The sequence below is a fragment of the Felis catus genome, chromosome A2 (genome assembly GCF_018350175.1).
Source record: "Felis catus isolate Fca126 chromosome A2, F.catus_Fca126_mat1.0, whole genome shotgun sequence".
In the NCBI taxonomy this organism is placed as follows: Eukaryota; Metazoa; Chordata; class Mammalia; order Carnivora; family Felidae; genus Felis; species Felis catus.
Window position 1 is genome coordinate 86,833,244 of NC_058369.1, and position 25,942 is coordinate 86,859,185.

The 25,942-nt window shown below is 37.7% G+C and overlaps 1 protein-coding gene across 11 annotated transcripts in view; it reads right to left on the minus strand.

Moving 5' to 3' along the window:
* The window catches only part of CACNA2D1 (calcium voltage-gated channel auxiliary subunit alpha2delta 1), a 496,078-nt gene that overhangs the window by 403,610 nt on the left and 66,526 nt on the right, over positions 1-25,942 (minus strand). For all 11 annotated transcript variants that reach the window (XM_019825390.3, XM_045052315.1, XM_011280348.4 and 8 more), the window contains exon 2: positions 1,317-1,398. In XM_019825390.3, coding sequence (XP_019680949.1) covers positions 1,317-1,398 — 82 coding nt within the window. The remainder of the gene's footprint in view (positions 1-1,316; positions 1,399-25,942) is intronic.

Consider the following 25,942-nt stretch of genomic DNA (forward strand, 5'->3'; position numbering starts at 1 on the left):
CACAATTTCATTTTTTTAACACATTGTCCAATAAGGAATCATTGCAGACCCCAAGCATCACCTTCCAGTAAGTAGCTTTCCGGAACCTTTGCGCCCACAAAATGGAAATTTCTGAGTAGTACAGTGTCAGTCCTCTGAAGAGAGGAACTGCATTTCTGTCAATCATTGGCACCTGACAGGTGCCTCGGACATACTATGTGCATAACAAGTGTTGATGAGAATTAAATTTAATCATTGTTATTCACAAGGAAACACTTTTCATTTCCAAATGTATTCCCTATCTCCTCTCACAGATATTTGTTTCTTAAGATACTTTTGCATGTTGAAACTTCCAACTGGTTTATAAAGAGATTCTAGAATAACTTTTTAAAGTATTTGTTAGTAGGTTTCTTTATGAAATTCAACCAATATATAAGGTAACCATATATTCTAGTTTCTGCCTGGGAGGAATATTCACATATAAATATTCTTATCACAAATATTCATATATCATATATATATTTGCTTTTATATCTCACCCCACCAACTCCTCACATTTTTGGAAAACAAAAGGTCTCACTGTAACACTAAGAACACAAGATAAAAGTACTTTCAAATTATTACATTACTTACACTAGTATCGAAGTAGTGAGACTGTAAAGAAATGACATTTAATTTTTTTTAATCTCATGGAAATTACATGTAAATGCTCTTTTCCAAGGAAAATAATCTATATAAGATGCTATACAAATATTTATACGCTGCTATCATTTCCAAGAATCATTTTAGAGTGACTTTCATAGCCATTTCATAAATCAGAAGAAGAAAACATATTTTATAGTGTCTCCTTCTCTTACACAAAAATCTTTATTACCCATCTCAATGACTCACTCTAGTCTCCAGACATGGCTATAAACACTTTCCAGCCATTTTTAAAAATAATATCTACCCTCAAAAAAAGAACATGTGTTCCCACTGAGGATATTCAAAAGAATCCATCAAGGACTTAAAGTCACCACGGTGTCAGAGATTCTAAAATATACCCTGAAGAACAGGCACATGAAACCCCACTATGAGTTTTAGGGGAGTCTGCACATCACATGAACTCATCTAAGGTAAGGCTGTGTGTAAAGTGTAAAGCATGGTGAGAACGCGACATTAATTGCCGGGAATGACATTCTTTGCTCACAATAACTAGCAGGTACCAAGGGTCCTTCTCAGAAGCTCACTACCCGATGCACATGAAAAATCACATCCTATTCATAATATAGAAACGCAGTTTCCTAGAAGACAGAGCTGCATTCAAAGATTCACAAATGTCTTGCAGTTGTACTCACATCAACAAGCTGATTGACTCCACTTGCTGTTTTTGCCAGTGTGACAAGGTCTTCTTGCATCTTATCCACCCATGACTTGATACTGCAGAAACCAGAAGAGAATGTTCCATCAGAACTCTGACAAAGCCAAGTCACACGCATTCGATATTCGTGCCGTACATAATTCATTAAAGTGCCTCGAAATCTCTCCCTCCCCCCAAGTTCCTACTATGTCCACCCTCCCAACCCATTCTCAAATTACAAAACCAATGAACCTTTAAAGCCCACTTCTTAGGATGCTGATACCCCACAAAACATAAAAGAGTAAATGACACAGATGTCTTGTTCAACATAAGGGTATTTCCTTAATTTTTATGAAAATTATATTAATAGTTACTAAATAGATTATTCTACACATGGAGCACCTGGGTGGCTCAGCAGGTTAAGCACTCAACTCTTGATTTTGGCTCAGGTCATGATCTCATAGTCATGAGATCAAGCCCCATGTAGCTTGGGATTTATTTACTTATTTATTTTCTTTCTTTTCTTTTCTCTTTTTTCTTTTTTTTCTTTTCTTTTCTTTTCTTTCTTTCTGTCTTTTTCTTTCTTTCTCTCTTTCTCTCTTGGGATTTATTTTCTTTCTTCTTTCTTCCTTCCTTCCTTTCTTTCTTTCTTTCTTTCGTTCTTTCTTTCTTTCTTTCTCTTTTTCTCTTTCTCTGTCTCTTTCTCTCTCTCTCTCTTTCTCTACCTCTCTCTCTCTCCCCCACCATTCCCACTCTCCCCCTTTCAATATAAACAAATGTACATTAAAAAAAAATTAACTAGGGGTGCCTCGGTGGCTCAGTCAATTAAGACTCTGACTTCAGCTCAGGTCATGATCTCACTCACGACTTGTGAGTTCGAGCCCACGTCAGGTTCTGTGCTAACAGCTCAGAGCTTGGAGCCTGCTTCAGATTCTGAGTCTCCCTCTCTCTGCTCCTCCCCTGTTCGTGCTCCCTTGCCCCTTCAAAAATAAATAAACATTAAAAAATATTTCTTTTTACTTTAACTAAACTTCATCCTTTAGCTTGTAAGTCTTCTTAATATAACACTAAGGAGGTGTTACAGGTAGAATATTTGAAAAAAAAGTAAGAAAATATAAATTCTTTTAAATTTTTCATAATTCTATTAGACAGTGGATAACCCCTGTTAATATTTTGATATACTCTCTTCTCGTCTTTTAAAATTCTTTCACATAGTTGAAAGCCTATTATGTAAAATTTGTATCTCTTGGTTTGCTTGGTCATACGACAAATACTCCCTCATGCCATTATAAATATTTTATAAACATTGTATGTTAATGGCCACTTAATATTCCATTATCTCTACATGCCATAATATGTTTGACCATCCTTTTTGGTTAAAATATAGAGTATCATCAGTTTTAACCACTGTAAATTACACAGCAGCAAATACCTTACTGAGTAAAGTTTAAAACTATTTCATTTCCTAAGCCAGACTTTTAAATTTGGAATTCCTGGATCAAGCCTTAAGTTTTAAAGAAACATGTTGAGCATTAAAATTATGACGGGAAGGTTTCAGTTCAAATCCTTTTCATGTATATACTTCAGATTAATGAAATGGAGACCTTAAAATACAAGTTATGGACATCAGGACATTTTAGAAAAGCTTAAATCAATGGTCTTATTTCTTCCTGGCATCAGAGACATTACCAAATAGCACACAATGTTCCCCCCTTCAAATCAATATAATTTAATTTCTAATCCCTTCATATATTTCATCTATTCATCCTTATTTATAAAAAGACATAAAATGTGTATTCTTTTCTGCCCATGCAAATATAAGACAACACTAGTAAGAATGATAAGAAGTGATATATTTGAATTTGAACTTCTGTCTACATATATATGACATCTGTATTTATCTTTTCCTTATGTATCCTACTTCCTCAAATTTGATTAGTATCAAATGTTCTTCCACCTTTAAGAGACCATATCCAAGAGTGGTTTAGAAAAGTGCTGTTTTGAAAATTAACTATGTGGGCGCCTGGGTGGCTCAGTAAGTTAAGCGTCTGACTCTTGAGTTCATTCAACTTAAGTCAAGATCTCACGGTTTGTGAGTTCAAGCTCCATGTCAGGCTGTGCTGACAGCAGGAGCCTGCTTGGGATCCTCTCTCTCTGCTCTTCCCGGGCTCATGCTCGCTCACTTTCTAACTCTCTCAAAATGAATAAAAAAGCATTAAAAAAAATTAACCGTGTATTTCATAAGTGTTCAATTATGAGATTTAACCACGTTTGTCTTTCTTTTCCTTGAAGAGATAAGAATTCCAATAGAACTACAATGTTACCAACTTTTTGTCAGATAAATTTAAATATAACAGAATAAAAAATTAAATGTGGGGGAAGAAAGCATAATGCAATAAAGGGATCTAAATGAGGTACAGAAGAACATATAAAAAAAAAGCTGATAGGGCCGCCTTGAAGGCTCAGTTGAGCATCCAACTCTCAATTGGTCAATCTGAAAGGTCAGGTCGTGATCCCACCACGGTCGTGGGATCAAGCCCCGTACTGGGGCTCTGCACTGAGTGTGGAACTTGAGTTTTGCTCTCTCTCCCTCTCTCTCTCTCCCCAGCTAGAGTGGGCTCTCTTTCTCTCTCAAAAAGTACATACACACACACATACATACATACATTAGCTGATAAGCTAAAGAGGAAGAAGGAAAACAGAAAGGCACCAAAAAAAGGAAGAAATGCCTTAAAGAAAAACACAGAGAATTGACTTACATGTGAGGCAAACTAATTAATACATAAAAGCTGGGGGTACTTGCACACAAATGAAAATAAGGAAGAATATCTACTGAACCATGCTATACAAAATGATTTTCAAAGGTAAATAAATATCAAGAAACAAAAAATAAATACCTGGGAGGAGGTTATAGAAAGAAAGCTATAGAATCGTTAAAATGAAGGCTACAAACCACATTATTCTAATGCTATGCTTTCTGCTGTTTATAAACTGGTGCATATTGTAGGGGCCAAAGGCAGGCCACCAAGATGGACCCAAGATGTGCCACTTTAGCATGAAAATTATTTTAAATTAAAAGCAATCAAATTCCAGTAGATTTAGGAAAAGCTCTTTAGCCCCTCAACTGTCTGCTTGTGTATGGAAGCCAGCTATGTATAGAGATTCTTCCTTACCTAAGAAACATATCTACATAATAGGGAACCTCTGTTTTTGAATAATCTCCTTTTACCTTCTTGCTAATGGTCTTTCTCCCTTTGTAACTTCAGACTCCATTCCTCCCCTTAGCTTCATACAAGCGTCATGTTGCTTCAATGTCTTTGAAATTTCCGTGTCTGTGTGGATTCCCCACAGGTATGCTATTAAATTTGATTTTCTTCTATTAATGTGTCTCATGTCAAGGTGATTCTTAATTCAGCCAGAAAGAGCTTCAATGGCAGAGTGAATTCTTCCTCCCCAATAATACATTTGAAAAACACTATAAATATTAGTATTCTTATTACTATTATTAGATAAATAACTGTATTAGATACTGTTTATTAGATATGTACCATTATTAGATAAATAAATTGTGCTCCATTTCTACACTAAGAATAATAAATTACAGTAGGGAATGGGCAGGCGCAAAGACCACTGACACCATTTTCTAATTCACATCATACTATTTCAATTCTCCAAACAGTTACTCAACAAGTCCTAAAGCCCTGAGTATATAAGTCACCTCTTCCCAAGGCACCTGGGTGGCCCAGTTGGTTAAGCATCTGCCTTAGGCTCAGGTCAGGATCTCACAGTTTGTAGGTTCGAGCCCTGTGTTGGGCTCTCTGCTGGCAGCTCAGAGCCTAGAACCTGCCTCAAATTGTTAGTCTCTCTCTCTGTCTACCCCTCCCTGCTCACGTTATGTCTCTATCGCTCAAATATAAAATAAACATTATAAATCAATCAATCATCTTTTCCCAAATGTAATTCTCAACATTGACAAATAGAAGTATTATATATCCCCAGGGCTACTGGGTGGCTCAGTCGGTCGAGCGACCAACTTCGGCTCAGGTCATGATCTCACAGTTTATGAGTTGGAGCCCCACGTCGGGCTCTGTGCTGACAGCTCAGAGCCTGGAGCCTGCTTCTGATTCTGTGTCTCCCTCTCTCTCTGCCCCTCCCCCACTCATGCTCTGTCTCTGTCTCAGAAATAAACATTAAAAAAAAAAGAATTGTTATATATCCATTTTGCTAGGCAACTGAGAGACAAAGACGATATATGTGAAAAAACAAAAACAGAAACAAAAAACCCACAACTCACGCCTGAATTCTGATTTATGCTAAAGTGATCCAAAACGTGCATTCTAACTTGACACCTGAGTGTACTGTCACTGCCAGTGTTCATTGAGATTAACCTGTTTTGGCTGAAAGAAATCGAGGACCTTTCCACTCTTCTCACCCCCAATGACAAGCTGTCAAGAACACTTTATAGGAGCAAGGATTATTTTTCATAGATATGAGGTGCTACCTGGTTTTTCTAAAATTCATGAGTACTATGCCTTTCCAACCTGGAATTAGAAGATTATAATGACCAAGAAATAAGCAAAGATCCCATTCATCAAAAAGGGAAAAATTACACAAGGCAAAACTCATAGCTGCAGATTCTTTCTTGGACTTTCTCTTTCTCAGTAAATTGTCAAGCACATACAGCTCTATTTTACTACCGCCAGAAGGTACCGTGAAATTTGAGACAATTAGAGAGGATATATCCTTTTCATGTAATAAGAAATGAATAGAGCAGTCCACAAGGAAGAATTCATTGTTTGCTCTTTGTTAATCCATTCAACAAGAACTCAAGTCTGCTGGAGATATCAAAAACTGCAGATGCAGAAATGACAAATATATGCCTTATAATCCAAGCTCAATCCTATGACCCTGGCATCATGACCTGTGCCGAAATCAAGAGTTGGATGCTCAAGTGACTAAGCAGCCCAGGCACCCCTACCCTTCTAAGTTGTTAACTTAGATAAAACTTAGACAATAGAAGGCAGGTTAACAAAAGACAGGTTTAGAAGGGGAAAGCACACATTTATTTAACACACGTTTTACATGACACAGGAACCTTCATAAGGAAATGAAGACTCAAAGAAAGGGTTAAACCTGAGTGTGCTTCTGCTAAGTCTGATAAAAACTAGAAAGTCATGGAAAGATATAATAGAGCAAAGAGTATGAACAAAGTGTAGTAAACTAGGGGGAACTTAACAAAGACGATGCATTCACATTCTTTTCTCTGTCCCTTGTCTTCAGAAATAAAGGATGCTCCTTTCCTCTGGGGTTAGGAAGGCAATTTTCATAGGAAGGGAAGGTCAGGAAGTCCTTGCATGTGACATTTCTCAAACTCCTTCAGCTTAAAATATTCCGTATCATATTTGGGGGTAGTGTGTCCTGAATTCTAGCAGCGGGATACATTTCAGGACCAAGAGATAATCACTTAAAGTTTATCGAGTAGTAATGCAGGGAGATGGATGGAGAAGACTTTCTGGAGTAACAGCTACTTGAAGTGAGATTTGAAAGATGAGTGGAATTTGACAAAATTGAGAAAGCACGTAAACAAGAATGAAGGCAGAAGGAATATAAAAGATGGCCTAAGTCGTCTGAATAGCTGGCTGGTTCGACAATTGACACAGAATAGGAGCAGGCATGGCAGGGACAAAATTGAGGCAGATAGATGGTCCAGACCAAGTGTCTTAAATAACATTCTGAAGCATTCAGAATGACTTCCCGAAATAATGGAGAGATCATGGAAAATGTGAAGTTAGAGAGTAACAAGAGCAATTAAGTATCTATAAACATCATGAAGTAATTTTTTCAGACAGCTAAGTGGACAGTGGCTCTGAGGGAAAATGAAAAATGAGAAGGGAGGGTCTAGATAAGAAATGATGGGGATTCAAACCAGCCCAATAGCAGTAAGAGGAGACAGAAAAATGGAGGAGAGGTCAAGTACGAGAAATTTTCTCAACAAAAATTCTGAAGTATGGACAACAGAATTTCATGTTCTACTGGATACAGACAGCGAATGGAGAAAGGATTTTAGAATGATTCATGGAGTTTTTCAATTAAACAATAATAGGACATTTTGATAGAGAAAGCACAGAAGGAACAATTTAGAGAGACACTGATGAGTTTTTATTGGTTCAATTAGATATGTTTTGGGGAGATCCATGTGGAGATATTCAGTAGGCAACTGAATGTACTAGGTTTGGAGTTGTCTGAAGTTTAATACGAATATAAAGATTTGATGTTTACGATGTATGTAAAGGACATTAGGTAAATCAACGTATGACTCTCAAAGGACAGTGTATGGAAGGAGGAAGGAAATACACAGTACTAGAACTCTGGAAAATAATGTTTAAAGAACTGGCAGAGGATGTGAGTAGTAGCAAAAGAGAAGAAAATCCAAGAACAACACTATCACAAAGCCCACAGACAGGAAAAGTCTCCAGAGAGGATGTAGGTATAGAGTCATCAAATAAGGTGGGAGAAGTCTACTCACCTTATGTGTAAGGAGAATGAGAGAAACACAAATTGAAGCCTAGTAAAGAATGAAGTACAAAGAGTTAGTACTTATCTTTGTTTTTTAACATGAGAGATTGAAGCATGCTTCCATGTGTAAGAACAGCAAGTAGAGAAGGAAACACTGAAGATTCAAGAGTGAACATGTAATTTGTTGACAGAGCAAGGTCCTTCAGAAGACTCTAGATCAGGCTTCTTCTTGCTCACCCCTTGTATTCCAAATATGAGACTGGAGATTAAATGAATAAATAAGCATAACACAGGAGACACCCAATCCACAGCTAAAAGGGAGGATACCTCTTCCATGGAGATAGAAAGGAAAATGTAAATGCTTTTAGGTGAATGGAAACAACCAGAACAACTTGATCAAAAAGTTGAGACATTTCCACTTACTGGTCTCTATTTCCTTTGTAATAAAAGAGACAGAGTCATCTGTTCAGAGATGAGCAGTGGCTATTAAGGTAAGCTTGCAAAGAAAGCTTGGAGGTTTAAAAAAGAGCATTAGCTGGAGGGTATTTAAAGATGTGCCCTATACTGAAGGTCATCATTTTTTTTCTGGTAGTAATCAGCATAACTGTGTGACTTTCTTCACTATCTCTTGACTGGAGAGGGAAAGAGGAAAGAAAAAAAGGCATTCAGATAAATATGGGGCAGGTATCAGCAGGCAGGAAAGGATAAGGAAAAGTGAATTGCAGGACCTGAAAATTTCAGGATTGCTACTCATTCTAAATAATGAAGACACCAAAAATCGCATTAAAGTGTTATAGTATTCTATTCATAAACAAGGTCTCTTTTCCAAATCTTTTTTCTATGAAATAAAAAATCCTATTAAATTATTTCTCGGGAGATGTGGAAATACTGCCACTGCCGAATTTCAAACCTTTCTCATTTTTTGTTAGTTTTTAGCCTAACAATCTTCTAAAAGAACATGTTTGGAGATGAAACAAAGGAAGTGGCCTGAATACACATACCCTGCTATACCCTGCTTGACATCACTTAAAACAATATATGCATTTTTACAGGACAAATTCCTAAAATCACCGTAACATAAAAGGGATTGCTCACAGAAAGTTTAATAGTTTGAAAGTTTTCTCTTCGGAATATATATATATATATATATATATATATATATATATACACACACACTACAATCTCTGACCAATGCATATTTGATCATATAGATACAACAGAAATTAAGTAACAGTTATACTATTTCCGTGAGAAAACACAAAGGATTTCAAACAGGAACACACTTACTCTGCTTGGCTCGTTAGAAATGAAACTCCCTGGCTTCGAGACTCAAGTGGTAACAGAGGCTTCACTATTATGATAGCTTTTGAGCGGGATGGGTAGTCAGGAGAGTAACAATGGATGGTGTTTGCAGCAGGAAATCGTAGGAAGCTCTCAAGAACTGAAATGTAGTCAATGTACGCATGCAACAGAACATTTCCTACCCTTCGCTACCCCATTTCCCATTTTTACACTGTCCTCTTGACCCATGGTTCCTTTAACTCCCGGGACCCTATCTCCTACTCTTCCTTCTGGTGGGGGGGGGGGGGGGCACCTGGGTGGCTCAGTTGGTTGAGTGCCCAACTTCAGCTCAGGTCACGATCTCATGGTTCGTGAGTTCGAGCCCCACACTGGCCTCAATGCTGTCAGCACAGAGCTTGCTTCAGATCCTGTCCTCCCCGCTCTGTCTGCCTCTCACCCACTCATATGTGTTCTTTCTTTCTTTCTCTCTCTCTCTCTCTCTCTCTCTCTCTCTCTCTCTCAAAATAAATAAATAAATAAATAAACCTTTTTTTTTTTTTAAGTGTATTTATTTTGAGAGAGAGAGCGAGCACGAGATTGTCAGAGAGATAGCAAGGGAGAGGCATTCCCAAGCAGGCTCCACACCACCAGCACAGAGCCTGCCCCTCAAACTCAGGAACCATAAGACCATGACTTGAGCCAAAATCAAGAGTCAGATGGTTAACCAACTGAGCCACCCAGGCGCCCCTATCTATATTACAGTCTGACTCCTTTTCATCCTCTTAAGATCAAATATTGTTGGTTTCTCAACATCTGTATTTGATCCTTTCCTCCTTTCTCTGTTTTCTTGATTTATACTGCTTCAAACTCTTATGACTTCGAAGTCATAAGCCACCTGGGTGGCTCAGTCACTCGAGCAACTAACTCTTAATTGTGGCTCAGTTCATGATCCCGGGTGATGGGAATGAGCCTGTGTCCGGATCCACACTAAGTGTGGAGCCAGCTTGATATTATTTCCTTCTCTCTCTCTCCCTCCCTCTTTCTATTGCTCTCCCTCCCTCCCTCCTTCCCCCCTCTTCTACCCCCCCCCGCTCATTCTCTCTCTCCAAAATATATACGTGTTAAAAAAAAAAAACACCTCATGACTTCAACTATCACCTCACCTATATAAGCCCAATATCTGAGCTCCAGTTATATCTTAATGACCATTTGCTAGATCATTCCAACTTGATTTCCACCATCCTTTCTCAAAATGCCTCTAAAACTGAACTGAGTATCTCTCCTCCCCATGATACGAACCCTCGTGTATTCCTTCTCCTTGTGGGAGTTTTAATAACAATAATCTTCTCGACCCATGCCGCCAATTCTTTCATCATATCCCTCCTCCAATCCTTTGTTAAATAATAGCCTTTCAGCATTTCTTCCCAGCACATAGTTGATAGCTAAATGCATTAAAACCTTATTTTAATGCCAAACTCCATGCCAAAGTGATGAACAGTCGCTCTCTCACTCAGTTATCATAAAAACTAGTTGTTTGTTTTCCAAAGATGAGAAAAGTTATAGTTGAGAAAAGTTACACAACCCAGCCTTCCAGCATCTTACTTTCTAAGACCTTTCACTTCAACCAGCCTCACGCATTTCCATGTGTGTGGTGGTCTGTTTCTGTGTTCTGCTTTGCTCTATAACCTCTCCCTGAAATTAATCCTCCACCACCACTATGATGGGATAAATTCTACAAATATTCTACTATCACCTTTCACAACCCTCCAAACTAAAAATTTTCTCCTCTGTCCACTCAGCTCCAAAAGCATTTTAATTGTACTTGGTGCTTATTCCCCTGTACACATTCAAGATTAGATGGATGCATTTTTATTCTCATTTAATCCTCAATATGTTTATTATAGTACCCTACATACAGGAGGCACACAGGCATTTATAGAACCCATAGAAAAATATGTTGAAATGAAATGTCATTGCATTATTATGCTTTTAAAAAGCACAGTTATATTTTTTTTGTTTTTCAATATATGAAATTTATTGTCAAATTGGTTTCCATACAACATCCAGTGCTCATCCCAAAAGGTGCCCTCCTCAATACCCATCACTCACCCTCCTCTCCCTCCCACCCCCCATCAACCCTCAGTTTGTTCTCAGTTTTTAAGAGTCTCTTATGCTTTGGCTCTCTCCCACTCTAACCTCTTTCTTTTTTTTCCTTCCCCTCCTCCATGGGTTTCTGTAAGTTTCTCAGGATCCACATAAGAGTGAAAACATATGGTATCTGTCTTTCTCTGTATGGCTTATTTCACTTAGCATCACACTCTCCAGTTCCATCCACGTTGCTACAAAGGGCCATATTTCGTGCTTTCTCATTGCCATGTAGTACTCCATTGTGTATATAAACTACAATTTCTTTATCCATTCATCAGTTGATGGACATTTAGGCTCTTTCCATAATTTGGCTATTGTTGAGAGTGCTGCTATGAACATTGGGGTACAAGTGCCCCTATGCATCAGTACTCCTGTATCCCTTGGATAAATTCCTAGCAGGGCTATTGCTGGGTCATAGGGTAGGTCTATTTTTAATTTTCTGAGGAACCTCCACACTGCTTTCCAGAGCGGCTGCACCAATTTGCACTCCCACCAACAGTGCCAGAGGGTTCCCGTTTCTCCACATCCTCTCCAGCATCTATAGTCTCCTGATTTGTTCATTTTGGCCACTCTGACTGGCGTGAGGTGATATCTGAGTGTGGTTTTGATTTGTATTTCCCTGATAAGGAGCGACGCTGAACATCTTTTCATGTGCCTGTTGGCCATCCGGATGTCTTCTTTGGAGAAGTGTCTATTCATGTTTTCTGCCCATTTCTTCACTGGGTTATTGGTTTTTCGGGTGTGGAGTTTGGTGGGCTCTTTATAGATTTTGGATATTAGCCCTTTGTCCGATATGTCATTTGCAAATATCTTTTCCCATTCCATTGGTTGCCTTTTAGTTTTGTTGGTTGTTTCCTTTGCTGTGCAGAAGCTTTTTATCTTCATAAGGTCCCAGTAATTCATTTTTGCTTTTAATTCCCTTGCCTTTGGGGATGTGTCGAGTAAGAGATTGCTACGGCTGAGGTCAGAGAGGTCTTTTCCTGCTTTCTCCTCTAGGGTTTTGATGGTTTCCTGTCTCACATTCAGGTCCTTTATCCATTTTGAGTTTATTTTTGTGAATGGTGTGAGAAAGTGGTCTAATTTCAACCTTCTGCATGTTGCTGCCCAGTTCTCCCAGCACCATTTGTTAAAGAGGCTGTCTTTTTTCCATTGGATGTTCTTTCCTGCTTTGTCAAAGATTAGTTGGCCATACGTTTGTGGGTCTAGTTCTGGGGTTTCTATTCTATTCCATTGGTCTATGTGTCTGTTTTTAGCACAGTTATACTTATTAAAGTGCTTTGTTTACTAATTTCTTCTTCTTCTCTCCATAATCCACATCAGAAAAAAATGAACTGCAGGACCCATGCATCTAGAAAAATCACACATTTTTGAAAAAGTGACAAATTTTCAAAATATGATAGAATATTATAAGGAGATTATTAAATCTCTAGAGTGAACATTTTATCATTCCAGATCTTTCAAGTGTATAATGAATGCCACAGAGGAGAGAAAAAAAATCTTGTAATCCTTCTCCGCCCCTATAGTAACTCAGAGTCAACTAGCAGTCTATGTTTCCAACTGTTTAACGATGTCTGCAGACTCGGGCTAATTTGGAGCATTCACTGTGAAATCTCTCAATTATTTTATGGAATAATTAACCTAATCTTTTATATCGTGTGCTTCACTTTATTGTACAGAAACAGCCAACATTTTAAAGCAAAGATATAAAAAATTCAGGTTTTCACTAAATTTGAAAGAAAGATACTTGCCATACAATAAACACTGTTCCCTTTGAGGTCAGATTTGCCCATTAAATGGCTTTGAAAAGAGTAACGCACAGCACGGGAAACTCTTTTTTCAAAAAAAAAATATATAGTCATCCATTTCATTTTGCATGCACTTGAGGAACATCAAATTCAGAACAGCACAAATTACACCCTGTTTAATCTATTGTAAAGTGTAATTCTTGAGTACAAAGAGTCAAGTCTGCATAGTTATCTATTTAATTGTTTTAAATGCTACAGAGAGAATGTACCTCTTTACTAGTTGGAACAATGGAGCTAAAGTGATAGCTGAGAAATGTTATAATGGGTCCTACCAAGACTAACTGTCCTTCCTTGCTGTATTTGATGTGGTAAGTCCTCTAGAACAGAGAAAGATGTGCATGAAGCCCCTGCTATCAGTAAGGACAGGGTAGTAAAATAGACATCTTTCTTTCCACACCCTCCTTGAATTACCCCACTAGCAATTAGCATAGAGACTAAAGCAGAAGAGGAACAGGAGACACACAGAGGAAGGTAGGGGGCTGTGAAAGTAAGTCTGCACCCTTTATTTATTTACTTTTTAACGTTTATTTATTTTTGAGACAGAGAGAGACAGAGCATGAACGGGGGAGGGGCAGAAAGAGAGGGAGACACAGAACCGGAAGCAGGCTCCAGGCTCTGAGCCATCAGCCCAGAGCCCGACACAGGGCTCGAACTCACAGAACGTGAGATCGTGACTTGAGCCGAAGTCGGATGCTTAACCGACTGAACCACCCAGGTGCCCCAACCCTTTAAAGCTTTTGTCCTAAGCATTCTCTGCCTATACCACTATTCTTAAGAATTAATTTTAGGGGCACCTGGGTGGCTCAGTCGGTTAAGCATCTGACTTCAGCTCGGGTCATGATCTTGCAGTTCAGGGGTTTGAATCCACGTCGGGGTCTGCACTAACAGCTCCGAGCCCGGAGCCTGCTTCAGAGTCTGTGTGTCTCTCTCTCTGCCCCTGCCCCACTTGCGTGCGCAAGCTCCCTCACTCTCTCTCTCTTTTCAAAAATAAATTTAAAAAATTAAAAAAATTTTTTTTCAATATATGTGTATTTATTTTGGGGACAGCGTAAGCAGGGAGGGGCAGAGACAGAAGGACAGAGGATCTGAGGTTGGCTCTGCACTGACAGACTGACACAGCAAGCAGGATGTGCGGACTGAACTCACGAACCTGCAAGATCACGACCTGAGCTGAAGTCAGACGCTCAACCAACCTAGCCACTCAGGTGCCCCATAAATAATTTTATTTTTAACCCAAGGAAATAGGAGACATAGTTATATCCTGTGGACCTGGGGAAAAATTTAAATATCACAAGATCTAACAATCCGACCATTTCAGTTATGTTGATATATATATATAAAGAGCTTATTCATAAATTTGAAGTAATAAGATCATATATTTCAAAAGTGTTCTACTTGCTATAAATATCCCACCAATGCCACACTGCTTTTTGTTATGTAATAAACCACCCAGAGTGTTCCTGCAGTTGGATAAATATAACATAAGTAAGCCAAAGATGTAGATAGCTTAGACACACTATTTTGCTAAACAGGCATTTCTGATAACATAGATAACTATAGAATTAAATTTTCTTTTGGTGTAAAAAAGAGTGCTTGGTAACTACATTAAATCTAGGATTGTCTGTGAGATGGGTGTTATGCTAGGAATGTGAGTTCCTGAAATTATTCTCAATTGAAACCATTTTCAATAACACTGCTGCTCTGTTTTTAGAAAGCTGTTTAGATCTGTGAAGTGCTTAAGTATTCCGTTTTTATCTAGAGTCAATCCTGTAAGAAATGCAGGGAAGGATGCGAACATGCTAATCAAAGTGAAAAGGTAAAATACTGCAGAGTAAAAAACCAAAAACACAAACAAACAAAAAAAAACAGGCTTTATCACTAAAATCAAATTTTAAGCTGTTCATGTTCCTCTGCCTTCACTTTCTGTGGGTCTTCTGCTGCTCCTGTGTGTGTGTGTGTGTGTGTGTGTGTGTAATCTGTGTTACAAACACACATACTCTTAATTCTCAAAAGCCAAAGATTCACCATACCTCCTTTACACACCATCTTGGATTGATCTTTGTTTTATCCAAGCATTTTTTCATTGCCTCTTTAGCTCATATATGTTTTTGCCTCAGCTCCAGCAATTTGCTTCCAGCTTCCAAGAGAACAAATGGGCAATACACTTTAGAGCGGACATGAATGTAGTTCCATGGATTAGCTGGAAGGGGGAGGGTTCTCGTGTCAGGGTTTGCTCCCTTGAGGCCCCAAGAGCTTTGTTTGCTATCCTTCCCCATCACGGCCAGTTACAACCCGCAGTATCATCCCCTCTAGCCTGCTGCCAGTGGAGGTGCCCCACATGGCCACACAATCTGCTGCTGGGGTTTTTATAAAACAAATGAACTGAATTTCTATGTGCTCATGACAAAACCTCCTTTCATCTTACTGAAGATCTTCCCTTTCATTGTTTATCTGTATTTTTTTTAGCCATGGTAGATTGTTCCCCAAATTTATTTTGGCCTAATTCAAGCACGTGAATATTATTGAATGCCCTGATAAAAATCTCATTTCCTTTCTTCTATGAATTATTAACTGCGTGTTCATAGCATCTTTGATATTATAAAATACTGAAATGCTTATTATATTTGGATTCTGATCTAAATGGCCAATCCACTTCCCTATACAGATCAATACCTGCAGACAAGCCAATTTCGCTGCTTCACAGTTTTGTCATGTTATTAAGTCATGTTTCCTGGAGTTACCGAAGTCCCTGCGGCTCCACAAAATCATCTTTCAAGTCTATGCTTCGGATCCTACTTCTGGGCAATCTGAGTCTTCAAACCCTCAGAAATTTTTCTTTCTGAGTTTTTAAGATATATATAGCCTGTCCTACAAAATGTCATACATTTTGGTATATGTATTATGTGACTATTATTTTTCTCCAGCAATACTCAAGTTCAGTGAATGGAGAGTCCACAGCTGATAATTCTGCATTTGGAGACTATCTGGCAGAGTTCTAAGCATACAGTAGACACTCAACAGATAGCAGATAATATCTATTGAGCGCCTATGTGTGAGGAGCTGTTCTAAACCCATCCTGTAAGGGCGCCTGGGTGCCTCAGGAGGTTAAGCATCTAACTCTTGATTTCGGCCCATGTCATAATCTCACGGTTCGTGAGTTCAAGCCCCATGTCAGGCTCTGTGCTGACAGCACAAAGCCTGCTTGGGATTCTCTCTCTCTCCCTCTCTCTCTCTCTCACCCCCCACCTGTGTCCCTCCCCTGTTTTCTCTCTCTCTCTCTCTCTCTCTCTCAAAATAAATAAATGAATTTAAATAAAAGTAAATAAATAAACATGTCATGTAAACATACTCTAATTCTTACAAAAATCTATTGAAGCAGGTATTATGTTGAGTCTTTCTTTACAGATAAGGAAACTGAGCCATAGAGAGGTTAACTTATTTGCCCAAGATCACAGAGTTAGTAAAATTAAGCAATGTGCGCTAAGAAGCCAACAGAGTAAACTGTCTAATAAATGCTAATCGACAGGGTGGCCTGAAATTCAGCTTAGTTCCCATCATGAAACCACCCACTAGGAGTCCTCAACTCTTCTCTCATCAAAATTTACAAATGTCTCATGTTTTCTATTTTACAGACTGTCAGAGTCCTGGGTTCTAAGTCTGCTTCACTGATGTAAGGAGAGAAAATGGCAAAGACAGAAGTCTTTTGTTTACATTGCAGAAGAAAAGTTACAGTTAGGAAATGAGGATTCGAATAATTGAGAAAACCCAGATTATTTTCTTCCTTAAAAGATCTTTGTGGAAACATGCACAGGATTACTGAAATGCTACAATTTTTCCTCACATTAAGTTTTTAAGTTCTCATTCAGATTATCAAATAAACAAGCACTATTTGTTTTATGGGGGAAAAAACAAAATTCACTGCTTTCGTTAACACAGCATGGTGGTGTCAGTGTTAAGTACAAGGCCAATGACTCTCCTATTATTCACAACATGCACACAGATTTGACATCAAGTAGCAGGTTAGATGTAGAGCCAGCCCTGATGTGTTTCTAAATATAAAATATTCCAAAAGCAACATTAAATCCTTCAAATATGAATGGAAAATATGACTTTCAGCTGGCCTTCATTGTCCTCACAATGCAGGTTCAGATACACAAACAAATGCAAGAATATAAAAGCCTGGGCCCAGACTGACTCATGGGGCACTCCTTTTAAAGATAGCCCGTAGTGTAATTTGTCTGACAGCTGTTCCAGGACAGAGTTTATTTAACAATCAAAAAGCTGTCAATGCAAATGTATTAACTTGCAAATGAGAAAAACAATAACTCTCTTTCTGAAGACCCTCAGAAAGGAACACTGTAAGGGTAGCCTATCACCAGCATTTTTATTTCTTTAGCATTAAGCACGGGATTCGAGAAAATGGGAATGAAACCATCAAATTGGAAATAGTAAATATCTTTTCAGCTCAGGAACCATATTGCGATTTAATTGCTTTCAACCTTTTTGTCCCCACAGGCACGTGGTTCTCTTTGACCCTCTTTGCCTGATCAACACATGCACTGCCCTCGTGCTCCCGTCTGACGGTCTGAGCACACAAAGCGTGCCAACCACAAGATTGCTTCTTGGGGAGGAATTAGAGCCAGCCCTCCTTCCTGACCCGCTCAATATAAACATAGAACTAAACTGGTTGTTTGAACCAAATTGTTGCTCTCCATTAATGCAGCGAAATGAACAATGAGAATTGTATTTAGAAATGACTTTATGCTTATCAAATGGCGAAAAAGTTAACAATTTTTGCACTAGGAAATAACTCCTAGCAAAGAATAGGAACAATAAGTAAAAGGTCTATATAAGTATCAGAGTAATAGAGGAAAAGAAGTGATTTCTGGTTTCTTGGTCGCAATTCGAAACATTTTTATTTGAATGAAGTTTTTCAAATTATGTAATAGTTGGTGATGTTTAAATAACAATAGTATAAAATTACGACCTTTTATGTATTGTACATGAAAAAATAAATCTAGGCAACTAATTAGAAAAAATTATCAAGGAGAAAAAGCACCTTATGGAGCTAAAACCAATTGAAACTTTTAGGTCACTGTCAGTAAATTTTAAAAAATGCTAGGAAGCATGATTCAGGTATGTACAACTACTTAGAACACCTTTTTAAATCCCCTAAAGATATTATTTTTCTACTTGAAATGAATCCTTAATATCAGATGATTTGCTATTGGCAACAAAAAAAAAGGCAATAAAACGATGAGTCTTCGGTATATTTCCCTTTTCAGGAATAAATAACATGATGATTTCTGGTATTTAAATTATTTATATAAACTATGAAGTAAACACTTCAAAACACAATGGTTGATGTCCTTATAGAAAGTGTGGTTGTGTATATCTTCCACATTTGAAATAATTCTTCTGCAATTAGAAGGAAAGGCTTAAAAATGGATCTCATTCAGTCATTCAAGAAACAGTGGGAAGCATGTCACAAGCCTTAGTGAAAGGACGGTGCTTTGGTAGGATGGCACGTCCATGCAACCCGTCATCTTTAGGAAAGACGCAAGAATCACAAAGCAGCCAGTAACATGAATTAAACATCAACATTCAGAATGAATTGTTGCAGAATGCTCATTGTTTTGTTGTTGTTGTTAACAGCCATCCTGTCACTGTTACTGGTGCTCCATTTAGAGTACAACCCAATGTGGATTTCAACAAGCATTTTTAAAATGGACCACCCCTGTATTGTAACGTGAAAAGTCTGAAGATTCCTAAAGCCAGATGTATGAATCATACGTGACTCAGCAGCCTTCCACAGGCTCGACAGCCCATACAATCTCTCTCCAAATGTTCCCTTCTGTATAAGAGAGGCTGAACGGACTCCTCTTATTGCTGGTCAGAAAATACAAAAGGATTTGAATGTAGGCAACCCGTTAGAATTCACACTATCTGTTTAGGTCACCTGTAGTAATAAAAGGGTGGGGGAAGCCCACTGGAGCATCTCTTGCTATCTGGCAAGGTGTCTTTCCAGCTCTCCACGGTGGATGTCCCCAAGCTCCGGATTATCTCTCCTATCTGTTGATCACATCAGGGAAATGGGAGCCTCATGGGAATTTACATCACCTTTGAACACCTTGCAACTAAATCTCTAACTGAAGTTATGTGTCCAATTAATGCAGGTCATAAACATTATTTTCTGTTCTAGAAAGCGCAGAAGAAGAAAACACCTTGGCCTTGCTGTCCAGTTTCCTATTTAATGGAAGCTGCTGGTATACATTACCAATGAAAAATGATCATGCTGATGCTCCTAAATACTTCCTAAGATAGGCATTCATCACCTTACTAACAACCTTGTTGTCTGGGGGCAAAACTGTTAGAAAGTTCTTCTGGATACAAAGGAAATTATGTCATATCTATCTTACAAACTATTAGGCAAGCATCTAAATAAGATATAGTTTTGGGGCACCTAGGTGGCTCAGTCAGTTGGGCGTCCAACTTTGACTCAAGTCATGATCTCGTGGTCTGTGGATTCAAGCCCCGCATCTGGCTCTGTGCTGACAGCTCGGAACCTGGAGCCTGCTTCAGATTCTGTGTCTCCCTCTCTCTCCTGCTCCCCCACTTGCATATCCTCTCTCTCTCTCTCTCTATCTCAATCTCAAAAATAAACATTAAAAAAATTAAATAAGATCTTGTTTTATATATATTCTATATGGTTTTTAATGGTGATTATTGATTTGTAATTTACAACTAAAATTATTAAAACTTCAGGAAAAAAATTAAAAGTATCTTCAGACATCTAATTCCTAATGCCTAGCCAAAAAAAAAAAAAAAATGGATACAACTGACTTGATTGTGGCCATATGACTGTTATTTTTATTTGCCTTTATACTTAGATGTAAACAGAATGAAAGGGGTGAATAAAAATATATGTATATAATGAGCAAAATGAGAATTTGTATCTTCTCCCTGCTATTAAAAGAAAAGCAACAAGCAGCAACTAAGGGCAAAAGAGGTAATAATGATTAATAAACACGCATGTAAGTTTAAGAGAAACATTTTTCTGACCAAGGGCTAAGTTCTAGGACCTGAGTTTGGGGTTTAGGAGTGAACTGCGTCAACCCTCCATCCAGGTTCTTTCAACTCCCTATCTACGGAGGATCCAATAGCTAATGTCCAAAAGCAAATCCGGAGCCAAGAATCAAAGAAGCAGCCCACAGGAACAATGGCTCGAAGGGGCTGGGCTAAAAAGAGTGCAGAGCTCTGGGAAGAGAACAGGACTGGAGCAAGGATACAGCAAATTCCAACAAGAGAGTAAGTAACTTCAGAATTACGGATCAAAAAAGCATCCCAAGAATTTCAAAAAGTGATTGAGGACCTTTATCAAAAGGACTCTTTATCAAAAGTCTCTGCTTTCTTGTCTACCTCTGGTTACAAAGAGAGCGTCTAAAAGCCCAAACAGGTGCAGAGAAGTAGCTATGAAGTGGTGTTTAAAGACCTCTACTCTAGGAGCGTCTGGGATGCTCACTCGCTTGAGCACCCAACTTTTGATTCTGGTTGAGATTATGATCCCAGGATCGTGGGATTGAGCCCCATGTCAGGTTCCATGCAGAACCCTGAGCATGAAGATTGCTTGCTTGAGATGCTCTGCCTCTCCCTCTGCCCCTCTCCCCGCTTGTGCCAGCTCAATCTCTCTCTCTCTCTCCATCTCTCTAAAAATTAAAAAAAAAAAAAAAGTTTAAAGACCTCTACTCTCTATATAATTCCTTCCTCTGAAATTCCAAAGCATGTCATGCAAAATACTACTACAATGTGAAATTAATTTGGTTTTCTTATTTCTTTAAGACAACTGAAGTTAAAGAAGTAATTTCTTAAAGTTAATGCCAGGGCTCAAATTAGAACATTATGAAAACAAGCAAATTTTCCATGGATGAATGGATGGATAAAGAAGTTGTGGTGTATATATAAAACGGAATAGTATCCAGCCATAAAAAATGAAAAAGTTCTGCTATTTGCAAAACATGGATGGATCATGAAGACATTATGCTATGTAAAATAAGCTGGACAGAGAAAGACAGTGTATGTTCTCACTTATATGCAGACATTAAAAACAAGAAAAATGACAACAACAACGACAAAAAAACCAAACTCACAGAAAAAGAGGTCAGGCTTGTGGGAATGAGAGGAAAAGGCTGAGGGGGAGGGGGAATTGGAGAAAGGTGGCCAAAAGGTACAAAATTCCAGTAATAAGATGACTAAGTACAAGGGATATAACATACACCATGATTAAAGCTAACACTGCTGTATGGCATCTAGATAAATTTTTAGAACAATAGATACTAAGAGTTCTCATCATAGAGAAAAATTTTCCCTCCTTTTCTTTCTTCTCTCTTTCTCTTATCTATAGGACAGGACACATATTAGCTAAACCTATTGTAGTAATCATTTCTCAATATATATAAATCAAACCATCACACAGCATGCCTTAAATATTTACGGTGATCTCAACAAACTAAGGGGGGGAATTAGAACCGTGTTCCTGAATCTCTCAATCAGTTTGCTCCTGCCAGATTTTTCAGAAAGTCCATGGAAATCACTTTGGATAAATTCAAGTACAGGGTATATACTCTCCACCTGAAGAAAACACCTCTGTCAGGTAAAGGTATTCTAACTTCCATCCAAGGGGGGTTGTGTTCTCTAGGTTTACTCTTCTCATTTAACCAAAGGGACAGTTTGTGAAATGAATGGGCAGACAAGAGAATTAAAGGAAGAGACTCCACGGTGCCCATCACAATATCTTTCCTTTTCATTAGAGAAATCCAGAGGAGTGAACAGAGCTGGGAAGCCCAGGGGAAATAACGTGTTCCTGATTAACCAACTAACTCTCCCTGAATTTGTAACGCAGCTACCTGGTAGCAGAGAAGATTAAATGAAAGAAAATGAAACTGAAGAAATTGAAAGAGATTCAACGGACCCAAAGGAAAAGAAAGAAATCAAGAGATGGAATGAGGAAGAAGGACACATACAAGCTGGGAGGAGTAGGGAGGAGAATAGAAAAATAAAAGAGATCAGAAATAAATGCACATTGTAAAAAATGAACGTGAAATTTCTTTTAAAAAGATGAAAATTGACTTCACATTTGAAAAAAACAATTGGCTCATCACCAAAAACTTTAGACAATGCACTATATATTATTGTTCAAATATTCACTGCAACTTTTAGGATATGCAGTTAACAGTCCTATAGACTAAAATGATACAGCCTTTAATCCAACCATGATGAAACATATGGTTGCTTTGGTCTATTTCACACAGAACTCAGAAGGCAAATCTCTTACAACACTTTTTATTTTGGAAGAATACTTTTTGTTTATGTGTAATTTATTGTTAGGAAAAATAACGTTCATTGATCTTTACAGTTCAAGTACACATCTTTTCAGTGTGGACAAGGAAGTTGAATAACACTGGGTTTCACTATGCAGATCAATAACATATCAATAAATGAATGGTGGTTTGTTTATCACACTCATTAGGGCGGTTCCCTGCAATGGAGTTCATATTTGTGCATCTCTACATTTTAGCCACTCTTATATTTAAACATTTCCGTAAAAGACACAATTTCAATTATTTCACTCCACTAAATACTGAATAGCTATAGCATATGCTATTGCTAAACGTTGGGCAGCCATCTTTCACATTCTCTTTAGGAGTTCTATGCAGCTAATAAGGAGGGCTTTAAAGAAGGACTGGTGGTGTGCTATTTGATTTGCATGACCCTACAAGTTATTTTCTGTCAAACGTGGTGCATGACAAGAATTGGGTAATCAAGCTACTACAGGGAGAAGTGCTTGGTTGTTCTCTATAATCTTGACTGGGGGGTTCTTGACTCCTTAATACATCAGCTAATGAACTGGAGAAACTTCAGCACTCAGACTCAATGGACGGAAAATAAACCCAAATAAGAAATAATCCCTGACCCAACCATTCTCACAGATCACTCATCGTCACGTGCATTCTAACATACAGCCCATGTACTCACTAACATTTTGGGTAAGAAGAGATTAGGATCTGGATCTTACCACTCTCTGCAGAATTTGACACCATCAGTAAATAGCATGTTCTTGCTTGCTCTTTCCTCTGCCTACCGTGTTTTCCCTCCATGTCTTCTCATTTCTTCTCATCCCTTTAAGCCCCAGGACAATTGACACCACACTCCTAACCACACTAGCTCCACCCATCATTTGGTCCTGCCTCATGTCCTCCACATTGGGCCTTTATGGATTCTTCAGGATACTAACAACCGTGCAATTATTATCATTTACTTGTATTCAGTCTCTTTCCTCTAATACACTGTAAAGAGTACAAGAGAGGGTCTTTCTTAACTGAAACCAGAAGCACTTAACCTTGCCCTGGGATAAAATAGTTGTCCAATAAAATATTAATTAAATAAATAAAGGAACAACTCTTTGGGGGGAAAGCACAGAGAACAGTCAAATGAGATACCTGCATTTACGCATAAGGCATGGTAAACAAGGCTTCCATTGAAGAAGCATGGTCTTATTTCCAATAACTTGTTTGCTTTCTCGAATGGAATGGAAAAGAATGGGCAAAATATTCTTGACTGACATAGAGACCATTACGTTTCTGTTAAAGCTGCATGCAAAAAAAGTTACATTTCAAATTATGAGTTTTCATACAAAACATCCATTAAATTATCTCAGTTCATTCTGGAATAAGAAAAACAACAACAACATTGTTTACCTATAGCAAAACTTAGAAAATTCAAGACAGAGGAAGCCAATGCACCGCTAACTGCAATAAATCAGAGAGTAACAATTTCTGGGCACCGTCCACCGCTACCAGCTTTGATCCAGGGTTACATACCACTAGCAATTCGCTCAGCTACCTAGACCTCAACTGCCAGCATGTGCTTTGATGATGGGAACGCACCCCATCACTTGCAGAAACTCAACCCAAGGGGTTGTACAGGTAGTTCCCTAGAAGCTGAAGTATCAGCACACTAAGGTAAATATTGACATTCTTCAGAGAAAAACAGCTACACAAATTCTGGGGAAATACACAGAGGTTACTCCTTAACCCTGTGTGGCTTTGCCAATTGTTAAAATTACTTTTTAAATCTCATTAAGTTCTGGGAAGCAGGAAAAAAAAAAATGATACCATGGCTGATTTCCCATTCAAAGTCAAAAGGAGATTCTGAAATTACAGTGCAAATACAATATCTCTCTTTCTGCATTTTTAGATTTTAAGCAATTCATTGTACCATTTCACTTTAAATTGTTAGAGACTATTAATTCCAAGAAATGTGTTATTTTACTTCTTTTACATATGATTTAATCTAGCCTCAGTTTTCTAGATAGTTTCTAAGGGCCTCACACTCTCTCTATTAATAAACAATAACAAGAACAAAAATTAAAGCCCTAGGAATATGTTACTCATAATAACTAGAGCCTATCATTTTGCTCCCTGTTCAGAAATTTCCAGGTATATCACGTAAGTTACATTTCACCGTTTTATGAGAAGCTTCCAAGAACTAGCATCTCCTGTATTTTCAATCTCATCTTCTATTGAGATTTTCTTTTGCTGGAAATAACAATGATCCTGCATGAATCTTACTCCAGAATTACATGAGTCCATCTTAGGATCATTTTGTATAAAAAGCCAGAAATTTGAAATAATTTGAGTACGGGGTGTCTCTAACAACATCACATACTGTTTTTTTTTTTTGTTTTTTTTTCCCCCTATGGTACAAGCTCTCCACTCTGTATTCTCTCTGCTGGAAATATCTCTTACTTGAAATCTTCCACCTAAAAAATGTCCATTCATCCTCTAAAGCTAATTTAAAATATTTTCTTCTCAGTATATCTCTCCAGGATATGGCATAATTTACTTATAATATCAAAAGGGTATTGTATTTCATAGTAACTATGTGTTTGTCAAGGTCTCCATTAAACTTTTAGCATCATGGTGGCAATGAGAATGATCAATGTTTGACACACAGGAAGAATTCACTAACTGTTGAATAAATAACATGTCCTCTGCCTCCAGTACTTTCTGCAATTAGTGTTTCAGAGCAAATATAAACACAAGATCTTTTGAAATAACATTAAAGTTTCTTCTGAGCATAAATTAATATGTATACATTAATTACATTTTGAGAAATACAAAAAGTTATCCTATCACCAAAACAAGCCCCCCCCCCAAAAGACTCTAAACTAATCTCATCTATGGACATAAGCAAAAAATCTATATAAAATACTAACCAAATCAAGACAATTTTTTTTAAATGCACCATGACGAAGGAACTTTTATTCTGAGAGAAACAGATATTGCAATATTAGGATATGCCAATACGTGGACATTATTAACTGTGATCGAAAGAATCTAAATAACCTTTCTGTGTCCATTTCTTCATCTTACAAGGTTGGAAAATAAAATTATTTAAGGCAAAAAATTCTACTAGGAACAATCCCTAGAAGATACTGAAGAAACAATTAATGGTTGCTATCTGATTATTTTCAATTTATTTTCAACCTGTAATATAATCCAGCAAATTAAGTGATTAAAAATGAAAATAGACTGATTATTTCAATAAATACCCCAACATGTCTTTATGAATATTTAATTTGTATTATTGCTAAAAAATAAATAAGTTAGAAAGACAAAGAAACTTTCTTAACTTTATAAATATTATTTACCAGATACATGAAAAAATACTTAAAAGTGAAATACTTAAAACATTCTACTTAAATCAAGAACAAAAGGAAGAAATGTCCATTCTCATTAGTACAAAAATGCTCTAACAGAACTCATAGTGAATTTACTAGGACACGAACAGAAACAGGAGGCATAAATATTGGAAG